General features: G+C 43.4%; 1 protein-coding gene across 3 annotated transcripts in view; it reads left to right on the top strand.

The window, feature by feature from the left end:
- Positions 1-18,477, top strand: part of FANCD2 (FA complementation group D2) — a 536,781-nt gene that overhangs the window by 451,618 nt on the left and 66,686 nt on the right. For all 3 annotated transcript variants that reach the window (XM_029599610.1, XM_029599611.1, XM_029599609.1), the window contains one exon: positions 11,395-11,488. In XM_029599610.1, coding sequence (XP_029455470.1) covers positions 11,395-11,488 — 94 coding nt within the window. The remainder of the gene's footprint in view (positions 1-11,394; positions 11,489-18,477) is intronic.

The following is an 18,477-nucleotide window of genomic DNA, read 5'->3' as shown; positions in this document are numbered from 1 at the left end:
AACCGGCGCTTTCTCCGTGCATCGTGGCGGTTCCAGCGGACGTACATCCATTTCAAACCACCCTCGATTCTTTCTTCAACAGTGGTGACTCCGGGATGGCGTCCAAGCCGCAACGCCGAGAAAAAATCACGAGTCGGCAGGCTGATGGCAAAATGGCCGCCGGACCTCCGAGCCCCGGCGCCCCGACGGAACCTACGGACCTTGTGGGAGAGGTTACAAAAGCAGTGGTACATGCCTTGGAACCTCGATTTACGGAGCTGGCTCAAAAAATTAACTCCGGTAATGAAACTTTACAGGAAATAAGAACTCAAGTGGCTGACACGCAGCAGCGCATAGCTGATGTAGAAACGGAAACTCAAACCCTCCTGCAAAAACAAGAAAAGCTTCTAAAACAGGTACACTCCCTAGAAGATAAAGTGGAGGACTTAGAAAATAGGTCCAGACGAAATAACTTAAGATTTGTTGGATTTCCCGAGGTGGTGCCTGATAGAGAGCTGACGAAAGTTTTGGAAACCTGGTTGCTCACTGAATTGGGCCTAACGGAGCTCCTGGGCAGCGTTCATGTGGAAAGAGCGCACAGAATGGGGATCAAAAAACCAGACGCCATGAGGCCTAGGGTGGTGATTGCACGTTTTTTAAATTTTTGTCATAAGACTGCGATCCTACAAGCCTTTAGGCGCACTGTCACACTAATGTATGAAGGTTGCAAAATCATGATCTTCCAAGATTATTCTGCGGCTGTATCTGCCAAACGCCGAGAATATTCCCCATTGTGTGCCGAGTTGGTGAACAGAAAAATCAGGTTTATGCTCCAATACCCGGCCAGACTTCGGTTGGAACATAATGGGACTTGGCAGAGTTTTGATTCAGTAGATGCTGCCAAAAATTATCTGGCGAGTGACACCACTCCTCCATAAAGCTGGAATAGACATTGGACCTATAAGCACTACCAGTTTCATTTCCAGTAATTCTTCTCTCCGCACAATGTTTGTAATAGAGAACTCCAGCTCTGTTTGTTTTTTGGTACGGTTTTGGGCTCGGTGAATTACTTTATATATGATGGTTGACGGGGGAGCCGGTATGGCACAATTGTGGTCTTCGTCCTTCGTTTTACGAGGGAGATAGGGGATATTATCTCTATACGGTTGGGGACAGGGGGGGGGGGGGGGGTATTGGGGGAGCGCTCTTTTATGTTATGCACTAGTATTACATGTTTTGTGGATGTATGGGGACATGTTATATAGACCAAGTTGGTACCAGAACATGAGCTTATGGACCCGGGTAGCAGTACCTCTAGGCTGGGAGGGGTGCGCTTCACGGGCTCTGTTTTATGGCCTAAGGACTCCCTACATGGTCAGCTCAGAGGGGAACTATGGCTGAAAAGCTTCGTTGTGTCTCTTGGAATGTGGCGGGTCTGAATTCGCCCGTTAAGAGGGCTAAAGTTTTACAAGCCCTGAGGCGGCACAAGGCGAAGATAGCCTTTCTGCAGGAGACACACCTGACCGCTTTAGAAAGCCAGAAACTGTCCCGGGACTGGGTGGGTAAGGTATTTTATTCTCCTGCGCTGAACAAAAAAGGAGGAGTAGCCATTTTAGTAGGGAAGAGTGTGGTGTTTGAGGAGACTCAAGTACTGGCGGATGGGGAGGGGCGTTCTGTGCTCACCATAGGGAAACTATTTGGTGAAGAAGTCACGCTGGGTAGTATTTATGCGCCAAACGTATACCAGCACAGTTTCTTCACAAGTTTAACTCAACTCATTACTCAACATAGCAGGGGGCTGGTCCTATTGGCTGGTGACTTTAATCAAGTGGCAGACCCGACTATAGACCGATCCACTCAATCCTCTCACTCTAGGCATACCACCCGAAAAGGGATTCCATTTCTATGTAATCAATTGCAACTAGTAGACCCTTGGCGAATATTGCACCCAGAAGAGAGAGACTATACGCACATTGCTCGAGCACATGACTCAATGTCCCGCCTAGATTATATATTCACTACGCCACACGGCTTTAACAAAATAGCTAATGCAGAAATTGGGCCTGCAGAGTGTTCTGATCACGCTTTAATATGGATAGAGGCATATATTGGGGGCCCAAAAACTTCTAAGGCGCGATGGCGCTTTCCTGATCATCTCTCTGAGGATAAAGATTTCAAAATATATCTTAAAGAGAAGTGGGATAACTACATGTACCATAATTCCCAACATCAAAATAATCCAACTTTATTATGGGAAGCGGGGAAAGCTACTATGAGAGGAGAGGTGATTGCCTATGTTATCCGACAACGAAAAGCCGCTAGCAAACAATTAATTGATTTAAGTCACGCTGTTCACCAGGCGAAAAAGGTCATGATAGCCCATCCTACTCCCCAAGCCAAACAGAATTACAGGGACCTAACGATCACCTTAAATTGTTATATCCATCAGAGAACACAGCATGACATTCTTTTCCACGCCCATAGATTATATGGGTTTGGCAATAAGATGGGTAAGTTGTTGGCCAACCAAGTGAGAGCACATAGAGGAACAGCTTTTATAGCAGCTCTTAAAGATCCGCTAGGTGCCAGACACACGTCAGGCCCTAAAATCTGTGCATTATTCAGGGAATTTTATGAAACTCTGTATGCAGAGGAACCAAGACCCCAAGCGAAGCAAATTGAGGACAATTTTTTTAGCTCTATGTCCTTGCCTACTCTTTCTCCGAATCAATTGGATTTCCTGAACGCCCCATTTACAGAAAGAGAAATTTGGGACGAAATAAAGGCCAGCCAATCTCACAAAGCCCCTGGCCTGGATGGTCTTAATGCGGATTATTATAAATTATTGAAAACTGATATTGCGGGGCCCCTTCAACTTTATTTTTCTTCGGTAGCACATACAGGGTTCACTACGGAAGCTACTATGGCCTATATTACAGTACTTCCAAAAAGTGGTAAGGACCCATTGAGCCCAGCTTCATACCGCCCAATCTCACTCTTAAACTATGATGTTAAACTATTTGCCAGGATCCTTGCCACCAGGATGAGTGCCATTTTACCCCTTCTCATCTCATCTAGTCAAGTGGGTTTTGTTAAAGGCCGGAAGGCTAGTAAACATATTTTAAGTCTGTGGGCTGCTATGACTTATTGCACGACACATGCGCTCCCAGCCTTGGCAGTAGGATTCGATGCTGAGAAAGCTTTCGACCGGGTAAACTGGGAGTACATGTTTTCTGTTTTACAAAGATTTGGTTTTCAAGGGTCGATTGTCCAAAACATATCCAAACTTTACCAGCAGCCACACTCCATCATTGTGGCTAACGGTTTACTTTCTGCCCCTTTCGAGTTAAGTAGAGGAGTTAGACAGGGATGCCCGCTCTCCCCCTTATTATACATACTCACATTAGATCCCCTTCTCAGGGCTATCAATTCAGATCCGGTGGTAGAGGGTTTAAAAATAGGAAGAATCTGTTTTAAAGTCGCGGCATTCGCTGATGACGTGCTCATATTTGTTACTAATCCCTTATCCTCATTGCCCAGGGTACTGGAGTTGCAAACTCTCTTTGGTCAGTTTTCTGGTTTAAAAATAAACATAGACAAATCTGAGGCTATTGATGTTACTAATCAGGTGCGCAGTTGCTGGCAGGGGACCTTTCCGTTGCGGTGGGTAACAGTCACGATGAAGTATTTGGGAATTCACATTCCGATTGATATTAATAATCTTTATGATGCCAATGTCCCACCTTTACTTGCCAAAACAAAGAAGAAGCTTAACGATTGGATGGACCTGCCGCTTTCGCTTTCTGGGAGGATACAACTTTTCAAAATGATTGAATTTCCAAAATGGTTATATATATTACACATGTTGCCCTTATGGATAAAACGTCAACACATCACGGACTTACATCAGGCACTTCGCCGATTTCTGTGGAAAGGGAAAAAGGCCAGACTTAGTCTGTCGCAGCTCATGCGTCCCTTGTCGGAGGGAGGTTTGATGTGCCCCAATATACATTTATACAATGTTGCTATGCTATCATGTCATCTTCAGGATTGGGTTGCCGCCACGGAAATTTTGATTCCAGGATCCCTCCTTCAGGCCTGGTGTAAACCTTTTGATCTGTGCAATATATTGGTGGCGCCACAATCTGTGCTACCGGCGCATATTAAAGTTTTTCCCTACTTTACAGCTTGTCGAATGGCATGGAAAAGGCTATGCACACAACTTCATATTACCTGGGGGACCTTCACCTTTGCGACCATTGTGGGCTTGCCGGCGTTCTCCCCAAGCTGGGAGGTTTCCGCTTTTGTGCAATGGGCAATGGCTGGCCTGAACCGCGTGCATCAATTATGGGATCCGGTGAACAATCATCTCCACTCCTTTGAGGATTTACAATCTCGCTTTCAGCTACCCTCAGCCACATTTTTTGCCTACTTACAAATCCGACACTTTCTGCAGACAAGAAGTCGGACATGTCCTACTATTATTTTCTACGAGCCATTGGATCAATTCCTCGCATCTACATCGCCCACCAGGAAATGCTCTACTATGGTAAAAAAACTTAACCTCTTGACCATCTCGGATAAGGCTACCAAATTGGCAGAGATGTGGACTCAAGACTTACATAGCCCGGTCTCTCCCTCTCATATCACTCATGGGTTCAAAAGCATAACCAAATGTGTTGAAAATGTACAGCTTAAGGAAACCCAGTTTAAACTCTTACATAGACTCTACATTCCACCTATTCTTGCTTATAAATGGAGGCTGACTCCATCAGCCGCTTGCATTAAATGTGGCTCGGAACATGCAACCTTGATTCATAATGTTTGGGACTGTGTGGTAATTCAGAGGTTCTGGGCCAAGCTCCTTCATTATTTGAGTGGCCTTTTGGCTTTACCATTGCCTATGAACCCGCAGCTATGCTTACTTCATCTCATCAAACACCAGCTGGCCGGTCCGCCGAAGTCTTCGACATGCCAATTCCTCTGCAAAGCCTTCTTGTTAGCCACACAGACAATCCTCACTCAGTGGTTGGCGAGGGAACCTCCCTCTCTGATAAAGTGGAGATTAAGGTTGCACAGACTTGCTATCTTCGAGCATATGTCAGCAAAGTCTTCGCCATCCCCACGTCGTTATGACCTTTACTTGGAAATCTGGAACCCGTATCTTTTATCCTTGAACCCTAGAGCTCGCAGTAAAATACTGGCCTCCGCAGTTTGACTTTGCAGGTGCTTCCCATGTCTCCATGCCACACCGCAGTTTCTTTATCTCTCATCGCCTAATTTTGGACTCTTCAAAGTCGATTTCACACATTCGCTCTCCATATATCTGACTAACATAGCTCTCATCCGAAGACCACATGGACTGGCTGCAAACATGGAGACTTGAGGTAGTCTTTTGTTCTGCGGTACAGGATCACTTTGACCACTGTGATCCATGGACTAATGGACTTTTGACTTTTCCAGGTCAAATGTTTAATTACTATTAAGATAAGCAGGAATCTCCTCGGTTTATCCACGAAGTCACTATTTGAAGTTTGTGCTACTATTTTGTGCAGGTCGTGCTCTTATTATTATCACTCTTATTATTATTTATTGATCTGCTAACTTAACTAGCGCTTGGGGTGAGGGGGGGGGACGGGAGGGAAGCAAGGGGGGGGGAACAAAAATTGAACACCTGCTTTACTGATGATTGGTGATTTGTTTCATGTTATTGAAAATGTTATAAATAAAGGTTTCAAAAAAAAACCAAAAAAAAAAAACCAAATAGTTTGGTATTACCTACATTTGTGGTTTTGTTTTTTTGGTTTCAGGGTATTTGGGCAGTTGTTGATCATGGTTTGGGTTTTTCAGATTTAGTTTTTGGGAGTGTTTTGGGCTCCAGTTTTGGGGGTTTCCAACCCTATAGTTTTCCCTGTTTTGGGGTTACATCTTGGCTTGGGTACAGGTCAATACTGAGGAGACTGCAGCTGGCACGCTCTGTTATGTAGCAGTGCCTCAAAGTTTTGTTTCTCTGACTCCACCTGCTGGTAGGGAGGCAAAACCCATTTGCCAGACTGATATGTGGTATTACAGGAGCAAAAATGAGCAGGTAAGAACCAATTTTCCTTTTTCTGTCTGCAGGGCCAATCAGTTCACAAAATACTAACAGTTTTCTGGACAGTGACACTGCAGGGGGTTTCAGTCTTACATTTCCTCAGGGATCTTGGAATGTGTATGCAGATCAAGCCACCTTCTAAGACAAGGCAGCATCCAAAACCTCTGCTTGAATTTCAGTACAGAAGTCAAACACCACCAGCAGGCTAGCACACAGGAAATGAGCTCTCTGGGTAAAGTGTCACAGGGCAGAACTATAAACTGAAAGTATGCAAAACCTCTGTTTTGCCACACTTAGTCATTTTTTTTAAATTGTATTTGTTCTACCAAATAGAAACCAACATCCCCTCACACTGGTTTGTTTGGGGGCTTTTTTTCAGCAAGAAAGAAGGCTTCAGGCAAGCCTCTGGTCGTCATTTTTTTTTCTCACAGATCTTTTTTTCCTCTGTATTTTTTCACCATCAGAGAAGCAGGCCAGAAGCTTCCAATATTTTTCCATCACTAACCATCACAAAATGTGCTCCATCTGATCCAAGAAGAACAGGCTTCATGCCTTCCTTATCAGTGAACTTAAGTCCAGCTTCAAGAAATTGGTCTCAAATGTCCTGGGAAGCTGATCTCAGTCATGAGATTGAACCTCGCCAGAAAGGTCTTTAGTTCCTTCAATACCTCACTCCAAGTATATCCAAGAATCAGTGTGTGTCTCTCTTCTTAAATCTGAGCAAGGGTTCTAATAATTTACGCAAAAATTAGAAGACAGCAAGTGTCGCATCAAGAGCAGAGGCTTCAACATATAACGTTGAAGCCTCTGCTCTTGATAGGGCTATCCTATATAGCCTTTGAGTTATGTCTCAAAAGGGCCATCAGAGGTATTCCTCAATGCTATTTACCTCCCAGGCAAAGACAATCAAATAGCAGGTTCCCTGAGTCTTTGTTTGCAACCTCACAAATTGTCCTTGAATGAGAGCACAGCAAATTTGTCTATGGGGGATCCTGTGAATAGATCTATTCACAGCACTGTTCAGCCACAAGGTACTGTTCAGCCACAAGGTACTGTTCAGCCACAAGGTACTCCTCTACTATTCAAGGTACTCCTCTACTATTCAAGAAGGCCAGCACCAAATTGCCTGGCAGTGAATACATTTTCCATTCCTTGGATGCCATGCCTTCTGTATGCTCATAGCCAAGATGTTTCTCTAGTTTAGAAAAGAAAAAGATCAGATGATCTTAATAGCACCCTTTTGGCTGCGGCAAATATAGTTTCAATGTCTAGTCATAACTCAACCCATCCAATTACACAAGTTCCCAACCCTGATTATGCAACACAGCAATACTCTTCTGATCCCAGTCTTCCATCTTTCACTCTCACGGCATGGATGTTGAAAGCAAATTAATGTATGTTATGGCTGTACCTTCAGCAGTGAATTGCAGCAAGGAAGTTTTCCATGAGAAAATCATATAATTTTAAATGAAAAAGATTTTCCATTTGTTGTACAACAAATAATCAAAATCTGTTTGTATGTCCAACTTCAGGTATATGACAATACTTGCTAACTCTTTCTAATTCTGGGTTAAAAACCATCAACAGTCAGATGGTCTCCCAATATTTCATCATCTTACAGCATCTAGATTCATGAAAGATTTCATCTTCATTGTCCAATAAAAGAACCACCTACCCAATGGGACTTAAACGTCATTCTTGCTCAACTCATGAAAACCTCCCTTTGAACCCTTAGCAACAACAAATTTAAACATTTTTCTTGGAAAGTGCTATTTTGATAGCTGTAACTTCAACACACAGAGCAAGTGAGCTACAAACCTAAATGACACACACACTTCCAATATGCACATTTTAAAAAATGGGGGGGGGAGGAGGGCACTAAAGGTTCATCCAAATATTTTCCTGAAGTAGTCTCAATTTCATTTAAATTAATCCATACTTTTCCAAACTTTCTCCAAGACTGCATGCTGAAAATGGCAAACAAGCTCTTCATACTCTGGATTGTAAGAGTATACGGTCATTAGCATATAAATTATATACAACTACACCCTAATAGTTTTATTTTGAGTATATAAGAAAGTACACAATTCTGTTTGTCTTATAATAATGGGTTTTATTTTGGGGAGAGCTAGATTATTACAATAGGGTTAGCAAAGAGGAGTTATATTCTAGCAAAACTTTTAAAATAGGAAAATAATTCTGTTCTTTGTAAATTCTGCAGTAGTTATCAGCAAGGCACTAGAATCAAGTTAACTTTAACTTGCACTTTGGTAAGAGAAGTGGTCTTATCTGAGTCCCACTGGTAAAAGCTTTAAAAGAAATGCCCCAAAGTATCACCAGTATAGGCTAAGCAGGACGGCTGACACAGGATCTGCTTCTGTTGCTGGCTGCTGAGACATTCAGCTGTGCCTTGTGGGAACAGCACTCAGCCAAGATAGGACACTCTCCTTGTCTCTTGAGGAGCACAAAAAAGGGCTCGGCCATAAAGGCTGAGGAGTGGCTGGGAGCATATCTTGCTGCTTCAGGTCTTCCGGTGTTTTCCGCCATTTCTTCCTTGTTCTCTGCCTTATAAAGGCTTAAAATTGCATTATTCAATGACTTAATGCAAATGACTTAAGTCCATGAGTAGCAATGTGATTGGTGTAGATAGTCCTATTTCTTCACAGTTTTTTTTTTCTTAAAACTGTGTGGGTCGTTTCTTGGTCGGAGAGGCATTGACCAAAAGTTTGAAGTAAATATCATCCTGATACATTCACTGCTACTGATAGGAGAGATTCTTATAGTTAATCAGTTTCAGGGACGTCTAGCTCATCTATGTTTTCCACACATATAGTCTTTTTTTATGGTTCTTGTTCGTCTGTGTGTTTTCACAGATTAGGTATTCCTTGTTTGTAAATTGCTCTGCAAATAATCTTTCTTTGAAGAGAAAGATATTTCAGGTCTGCATACCCAGTGTAGAGAAAAACAGGGCCAGCATCCATTTTGTTGTTAGGCCAGAGACTCCATTATGGCAGCATTTACAATTAGTTATAAGGTTTCTGAACTTTGCTCTTACAGGAGGGCTATATTATTATTTCTTGAATTAAAACTGTACAGGAGGAGTCAAGATGGCGGTTTGAACCTGACCTGGACATCTGCTAGACTACCTGATTGCTGTAAGAAATGTATTTTATGCCATCCAAAAGCAAAGAGAGAGAGAGGGTCTTTCCCCCTGAGCCCTCAGTATTACCAGGCCAGCAGTCAATTTCATCCTTTGTCCATAGGTCTTCCATGATGGATCTGGCAAGTCCTGATGCAAATCCGTGCAAGGGAGTACCAAGTTTGCTAGAGGAAAAGATTTCTCAAAGCCCTGGCTTCGCTAGTGAGCTGGACACGGCACTTCTTGATGACGTTCATGGTGTTTCTGGGTGGGAGGGAGCTGCAGCGATGCCAGCATTTGAGCTAGACTCTCATATTTTGGGGTCTTTGATGTCCGGAGGGCCTGTTTTTTAGAACAGCAACACCTTGCCTGAGTTTTGGAAGTTGGAGTGTTCAATGCGGCTGCAACTCAAGCAGTTTTGGTTACTCTGGGTGCCTCCTTTTTTTTTTTTTTTAATTAGGCCTGGTCCCTCCAGTGAGTCTTTTCCCATCTTGACTAAACTGGCACTCTATTGGACTTTGACTCTCTCGGGAAGTCAATGTCTGCTTGTGCTAAACAGATTAAGGCTTATTCCGAAAAGATTGAGCCTTTGGTTCTCAACTCTCCCTCCAACCTCTTCAAATTCTGGGTTGCAAGCTGTCTATTGCTGAAACAAAGTAACAGAATCATGCTCACAAACCCTCAGCTTGAGAATCCCCCTCTTGTATAGCTGACATTAGTATTGCTTATTCATGGAGAAAGCAAAGTTGCTTACTTGTAACAGGTGTTCTCTGTAGACAACAGAGCAATTCAGCTACACAATACCACCCTCCTCCCCATGGAATTGAAGCTTAGCTTATAGAAGACCCACACAGTGGCTGATGCACAGAAACACGCAAACATGCTCAGACTTCAAGATCTTTCAGAACTCTGTCAGAACATGTTCCACATTGATGCTGTCTGTTGATGTCACTCACTTGTGTAGCTGAATTGTCCTGCTTTCTAATGAGAACACCTTTTAGAAGTAAGCAACTTTGCTATACCATGCTCTCGCTGACCCTGCACTCTTTTTCCTCCTGGCCGCTCCACTCCCCAATAGTCTCTCACCTTCCCCCTCACTCTCAGTCTTTCCCACTCTAATCCCGCTCGCCTATGTTCCTCCTGCTTTCCCCCACCTACCTCTGCCAGCAGAGCTGACAGGTCATTTAGCTGCTAGAGGAGAGACTAGGGAGATAGAGGCAACAAAAGGGCTTGCATATGTATGGCCTTTGGCTCCTCCAGCTTTCAACTGGCAAAGCCTGGAAATTTCCACAGTGGCTACTCCGGCCTTGAGTTATCAGGACCTTGGGACCATCCACCATCCAGTTAGTGGAGCTCGGGGATCTCATCAGCCATACTGCTCCCAATGTTGGCTCCTTTTCTTTGTTTCCAAAGCACTTTCTGTTTCATTTTATAGCCTACATGTGACATCAGTGTTGCAGATGGATGGACAGATGAAAAACGAAACTATAAATTTATTTTTTTTAATTTTATAATATGCCCTAAAAAGAAATCTCTCCAACAAAATCATGTTTCTTGCGAGTTGTCAACTGTGTTCTACTCTTTTATATAGGCAATTACCCTTTACCAAGTCCCACTCGTGACATAGTGAACCTGCTTGTCTTCAGAGAAAACAAAGCTGCTTATCTGTAACAGGTGTTGTCTAAAGACAGTTCACCAGTCACACAAATGAACCCTTGGAAGTAGTTCTATCTTTTCTGTAATTTTGGTTATATAGGAACTGAGAGCCACTGCAAAGCCACCACAGAGCAGGAAGTCTTGCACATCCCACACACGTGTAGGAAAGACTTTTAGTATTTACCAGAAAGCTGTGAAAACATCATTTCACTTGATGACCCCTCCCCAACATTTTATGACAGTCACGTGATTGGTGAACTACTATCTTCTGAGAACACCTTTGGTATATTTGCCATCAGAGGAACTGTACACTCCCCTTTTCTTAAATAGTGGTATTGCCAGGGTATTCTAGCTATGCTTCATCTCTTCTTACTAGTCATCATGCCAGGTATAAGCTTGGGCTGTGGAACTGTATCAAGCTTCTCCTCACTGGCCAGTATCATTTGGTATTGGCTAGGACTGTATGCACTGTAGGCATTGTATCACAGTCAACTATACAAAATTAATTCTGCTCTTCCCTCCTCAGGCAAACATTTTTGGTATTCTTTCGTGTGATGATGGATAAGTTGGAGAAGTCTGTAAGGAACATTCCTGTAGGGAAGCAGTCTGACTCCAGTGAGGTATGCTACTTTGAGCGCTTGTGGTAATCTTTGTTCTATTTTTCTTCAGCAGTGTTGTTTCTTAGATTCTGTTCAGCTAAAAATCTGTGTCATCAACCCCCAGATTCTATGCCTTATATTTAATATACTTACAAAAACATTCCTTGCTTATAGTGCCTTGGTAGAATAAAACTCAAAGATCTGTGTATATGACTTTAAATGCTTTCTGTTCTAGAAACGTGTGTAATGTACAGTTGGGGAAATGTTTAGATTTTAGGATCTATCAAATTGATTAGTTATGCCAAACATTCACTGGTTACTGACCACTATCAGAGTGAATAGTGCTTCAGGATACTGCATGCAAAGTCAGGGTTTGCCATGCCTGCAGATAGTTAGGAAACAAAGTGCTTTTGAAGGGGGACACACTTTTCTCTTAGGACAAGCAGGATGGCAGCCCTCTCAGTAGGTAATGACAACGGATGGAGAGTGGTCCAGAACTTTTATGTTAAAGCTTCTAGAACTTTGATTGTGCCTCATTGGGCATTCCATTATGCCACACATCCATGCAGGGAACCTTCAGTATCTCCTTTTCATGGAGCCCACCAGTTGTGGTTCCTTACTCTCCTGCTTCAGCTGCTTATTATTTTCAGTACAAACTGGTAGGATTTCTTCATTGAAGAGCTCCGTAGTCTTTTTCTCACCTTTCTAGTGTCTTGGGTAGGTTTTTCAGTTATTTTTCACTTTCCTTTCTGAACCTCGTGCCTCACTGGTGCAACAGTGAGTGCACCAACAGGCACCGACAGCTCGCAGTCATCAAATCATTAGACTTTGCTTCTCTTGTTTTTGTCTGGTCATGGATAAGCAAGCCAGTGGCTTCCAACAGTGCCCCCAGTGTGACAGGATTATTTATATCTATCACAGATCCCCATGATAAATGTATCTTATGCCTGGGGCATTGCATGACATCCAGAAGTGACGCTGGTATGCGACCATGACACTGAAGGGACATTGGTCCCATCTGGAGCTGATGAAAAAGCACTTTGGACATTGAGACCATTCATCAGAATTCACATTGGATGCATCTACATTAGTGAAACTGGGACCTGCACTGGATGCTGGTGATGCAGCGACATCGATGGGGGGAGCATCATATTCCCTCTATATTGAGATTCAGGAAGAACCAGTGAGACAAGCCTGCCCCTCCCAAATTAATGAAGGTGATGGCTTCCACCTCTTCGATTCTGTTATTGAGCGAAGGCAAAGAAGCATCAGCTTCAGTCTCCATCAGTATACGATGCTGGGAGCAGGGGGATATTCTGGATGTTGTCAGTCTCCAAACGTGGTCCTGTATAGATGAAAGCTCATTCTCAATGCACTCTGGAGACCCACATCAGTCTTCAAGGGTCCAAATGTTAGCCATTGATACATCTCTGGATTCCCAGGAAGATGTGGCCACTCTTCCTGCCTCCTAGTTGGTGTTGGCATCTGCAATCTTTGAGGAGGAGCTGGAGAGAGAGATTCAACAGGCCTTAAACAAGGCAATGACAGCCTCTGTGCCCTAGCATTGAGTGCATCAGGACTGATGTATGCCAAGGTCCAATTGTTGCTTGAGTCCTTGCAGCTGTCTGGCAGCCTTTCACTGGTTCTGATACCATTTCCCAGAGGGGAATTGGCATTGATGGCAGCTGCCCCTGTGATAATCTCGAATCCTTCTGGGGAGGAAGACATAGGAGTTCCTTGGGTTCCAGAGCCTAGCAGACAAATGCTCCCCTCTATGAGGCCTTGTCTATGGGACAGGCACCATCTGGGACTTCACCACTGGCATATCAGTCAGACTTTGAGAGTATTCTTGGGAGTACGGCTACAGATCTGGAGATGTCTCTGAAAAAGAGGAATTAACATATCTCCCCCTCACCTCCGTTAGAGAGAAGGAGCTCCCATCCAGAGAACCTCTCCTTTGCCAGATTTATTCGTAGAATGATTGTCCATTCCCTTTCCTTTGTTGAAGAAGAATGATTCCACGAATAAAAAACTTGACATTCTCCAGTTCATGGAGCCACCTAAGGAGATCACAATAGTCCCAGTTCATGAGATCCTTCAGATGGTACAGATAAAAATGTGGGAAAAATCCAATATTGGCTCCCATAAAAAAGAAGGTGGACATGATATGAACTCATCCAAAAGGCTCGCAAATTTAAAAAGTAGCAACTATCGCACCAATCTGTGGTGCGATAGCTCCACTCTCAAGAGGACCAATAGATCTAGGACCCATTTCTCTGTGCCCCCATGAAGGATTCAAGAACCTTAGATACTCTTGGGAGGAAAATATTTCAGGAAGCTATGTTCAACACTCATATAGCCTCCTACCAACTCTTTTTTGCACCATTATATGTGGGACTTACTGAAGCAGAAGCGAGACGTGACTGAGCAGCTTTCTCAGAAGTAGCGCAACAACCTTCAGTCACCGATAGAAAAAGGAAATGGAGTGTGGAAAACAAATGGTCCAATCAACCTTTGATGTTTTCGAGATAGCATCAAAAGTCTCTGCCATGGGGATTGGTGCTTGTACATTCGCCTAGCTGCAGGTGTCAGGGAGTATCTGGGTTCAGAAATCAGGGATACCCCAGTGGGAAGGTGCAGGGCCATTGTTAGCTTTTTTGCTTCCCTGTGCAAACAGTTACTATGCCCCCCTCCCCCACCTGATTCATTCAGTCTCTGTCCTTGGCCAGTCAAATAAAGCCCAGCTCCCTCCTGCAATCTATATTTTTTAAAACTGACATCCCCCCCCACCCCCAAAGAACCCATGGATAGGGAAGGAATTTGGTGAAAGAGGTAATGGTGGTGGGGCCACTTGGCAACAGTGATCATAACATGATCAAATTTAAACTAATAACTGGAAGGGGGACAATAAGCTCTAACACTAAACTTTCAAAAGGGAAACTTTGATAAAATAAGGAAAATAGTTAGAAAACTGAAAGGTACAGCTGCAAAGGTTAAAAGTGTACAACAGCCACGGACATTGTTTAAAAATACAATCCTAGAGGCGCAGTCCATATGTATTCCAAGCATTAAGAAAGGTGGAAGGAAGGCAAAACGATTACCGTCATGACTAAAAGGTGAAGTAAAAGAGGCTATTTTAGCCAAAAAAAATCCTTCAAAAATTGGAAGAAGGATCCATCTGAAGAAAATAGGATAAAACATAAGCATTGTCAAGTTAAGTGTAAAACATTGATAAGACAAGCGAAGAGAGAATTTGAAATGAAGTTGGCCATAGAGGCAAAAACTCATAATAAAAACTTTTTAAAATATATCCGAAGCAAGAAACCTGTGAGGAAGTCGATTGGACCATTAGATGACCGAGGGGTTAAAGGGGCTCTTAGGGAAGATAAGGCCATTGCAGAAAGACTAAATGAATTCTTTGCTTCCATGTTTACTAATGAGGATGTTGGGGAGATACCAGTTCCGGAGATGGTTTTCAGGGGTGATGAGTCAGATGAACTGAACCAAATCACTGTGAACCTGGAAGATGTAGTAGGCCAAATTGACAAACTAAAAAGTAACAAATCACCTGGACCGAATGGTATGCATCCTAGGGTACTGAAGGAACTCAAAAACAAAATTTCTGATCTATTAGTTAAAATTTGTAACCTATCATTAAAATCATCCATTGTACCTGAAGACTGGAGGGTGGCCGATGTAACCCCAATATTTAAAAAGGGCTCCAGGGGCGATCCGGGTAACTATAGACCAGAGAGCCTGACTTCAGTGCCAGGAAAAATAGAGGAAACTATTCTCAAGATCAAAATCATAGAGCATATAGAAAGACATGGTTTAATGGAACACAGTTAACATGGATTTACCCAAGGGAAGTCTTGCCTAACAAATCTGCTTCATTTTTTTGAAGGGGTTAATAAACATGTGGATAAAGTTGAACCAGCAGATGTAGTGTATTTGGATTTTCAGAAGGCATTTGACAAAGTCCCTCATGAGAGGCTTCTAAGAAAACTAAAAAGTCATGGGATAGGAGGCGATGTCTTTACGTGGATTACAAACTGGTTAAAAGACAGGAAACAGAGAGTAGGATTAAATGGTAAATTTTCACAGTGGAGTGCCTCAGGGATCTGTACTTGGACTGGTGCTTTTCAATATATATATATATATATATATATATATATATATATAAATGATCTGGAAAGGAATACGACGAGTGAGGTTATCAAATTTGCAGATGATGCAAAATTATTCAGAGTAGTTAAATCACAGGCAGACTGTGATACATTACAGGAGGACCTTGCAAGACTGGAAGATTGGGCATCCAAATGGCAGATGAAATTTAATGTGGACAATTGCAAGGTGTTGCATATAGGGAAAAATAACCCTTGCTGTAGTTACACAATGTTAGGTTCCATATTAGGAGCTACCACTCAGGAAAAAGATCTAGGCGTCATAGTGGATAATACTTTAAAATCGTCGGCTCAGTGTGCTGCAGCAGTCAAAAAGCCTTCCTAGGCACGCACGCGCACCATGGGCCCTCCTTTGAAGCCTCCTCAGCGGGAACCTCGGGGGCGTCCCTGTTTGATGTCATCGGATCAAAGTTCATAAGCTCCACCTTTGTCCTCAGCTAGTGACTTGGCAACAAGTTCCGTACGTCTCTACTAGCTCCTGCTCCGTGTTCCTGTGGCTACACTATTAGACTCCATTGGACTTTGGACTCTGGTACCCGCTTCTCAGGGACCTTGTCTCCTGGCCTCCCCCGCTCCTTGGGCTGGCCCTGCGCTTCCTAATTCCTACTCTGCAAGGTGCCCCGCTCCCCGGGCCTGCCCATTGGAACACCTTTACCACTCAGGAGTTTACTCTAGTGCTTCCCCGCTCCTCGGGGTTGTGCCTGCGTACTGTGTTGGACTGTCAGCGCCGTCCCGCTCCTCGGGGCAGTGCTCTCCAGCTACACTCCAAGTGTCCGCGTCTCCCCGCTCCTCGGGGTCATGCTTATGTGCTACTGAGACTGCCTGCACTTCCTCGCGCCTCGGGGCTGTGCTTCTCTATCATGCAGAGTCTGTGTTCCCCGCTCCTCGGGTTTCAACATATATCATCTTCGGAGACCTGACTCGGGCTTCCCTGCTCCGTGGGTTGGCCTACGTCACTACAGCTGCACCTCCCTTGCTCTGTAGCTCTTCCCCTTGGGGGTGTCTCTCGACTATACCTCCTGCACGTCATTCTCAAGCCTTCTCGCTCTACGGCCTGCCTGGCACCTTCCCCCTCAGGGGTCTCAGTCCAGGTATTATCTTAAGCCTGCTTGTCTACTGGGGAATTCCTCCTGACTCCTCAGGACCTCTCCACAGCCTCACCCACAGCTCCCTGCCGTGCCTGATCTCGCCTCTAGATGGTGTGGGCCTGTGGGGCTCCTCCCCACAGGTGGTGACAATTCACACCTCGGGCCAAAGGTCCACATACCAACAAACCTTAACAGGAGGCTTTGCTCTTCCTTTTACTCTCCTTTCTTTATTGTTCAGGTTACTCTCTATTTTCTGTTTTAGATGGCAGGGAAACGTTTTCTCAGGTTTATAGTTGGAGGAGTCTGATCCGAAGCTTTGTCAGAAGGTTACTGGATTCCTGCTACTTAGCACCACCTCTAAGTAGTGGCTGTAATGTTACAGGGGAAAACAGTGTTGTCTGCCTCCATCTGCTGGTAAAGAGAAATAACCCACTTGCTAGGGCTGGTCTGTTGAAGCAGGACTAATGGAAAGGAAGTTAACAGATAAGGACATTTCTCCATCTAACATTGTTTTTTTTAATTTCCCAAACATCAACAAAATATTTCAAAACAGCAGACACATCAAATATAATTAAAATAAGGCTAACAAAAACCTCTTGCTCTCCAAAGCTGTGATCTTTATAGATTCCAGTCATCCTGAGATTGTCATGGATTAGTCAAAGTTAAGAGGTATGCATAAATTTTCTCCTCTTTCATATATACTCACTTTTTAATACACATGTTCGTTCTTGCACAAGCTCCTTTATATACTGTTTCACACACAAGCTCACTGGCCCACATATTGTCTCACACATGCTCACACTCTGGCTCATACAAATGTTCAATAATTTGTTCTTGTTCACACACATACCCACTGGCTTAAATAGTCCTCTTGCTCACAGACATTATTTATTTATTTTTGACTTTTATATACCGACATTCCTGTAAGGACTACAAATCACATCGGTTTACAATGAACAAAACATCGCATTTGAGCGTTACATGGAACAGAGTGAGAGACATGTTCATTAGCTCTCATTCTCTCTCACACACATGCTCTGGAAATCACAACTAGCGCAATTGTATTATGCATTGCAACAATAAAAAAACAAACATCATTCCTCAAAAAACATCAAGCAATAATATGTCAAAAAAGCTGACAAACATCCAGTAATGGAAAAAAAAACTTGCATAATTTTTTTCTAATATTTCAAAACAGCAAACATATGAAATAGCACTTATTAATTTAAAATAGGATTAAAAAATCTCCAGCTATCCATACCTGGAATCTTTTGATTTCCAGTCACCCAGAGATTGTTGTAGATTGGTGGGAGGGGGCCACACAAACCTTATCCTCTTTCTCTCCCCCTCACACTCACACATACTGTCATACACACACAGATGCTTGCTCGCTTGCGCGCTCTCTCACTCACATATATGCTATCACATATACAGGCTCGCTCGCTTTCTCTCGTTCACATTCAGGCTCTTGCACACACATAAGTTTTCTCACTCACATATATACGCAGGCTCTCACATATACACATTAGAGATGTGAATCGGAACCAGAATCGGTTCGGATTTCAGTTCCGATTCACATCTCTATAGATGTGAATCGGAACCAGAATCGGTTCGGATTTCAGTTCCAATTCACATCTCTAATACACATACATTCTGTCTCATGCACATGCAAGCTCTCATATACACATGCAGGCTCTCACTCTTCCCTACACATGCAGGCTTTCTTATATACATGCAG

Source organism: Rhinatrema bivittatum, chromosome 4 (genome assembly GCF_901001135.1).
Source record: "Rhinatrema bivittatum chromosome 4, aRhiBiv1.1, whole genome shotgun sequence".
Classification (NCBI taxonomy): Eukaryota; Metazoa; Chordata; class Amphibia; order Gymnophiona; family Rhinatrematidae; genus Rhinatrema; species Rhinatrema bivittatum.
Note: the sequence above shows the minus strand (reverse complement) of the source record. Positions and strands in the feature narration are given on the sequence as shown.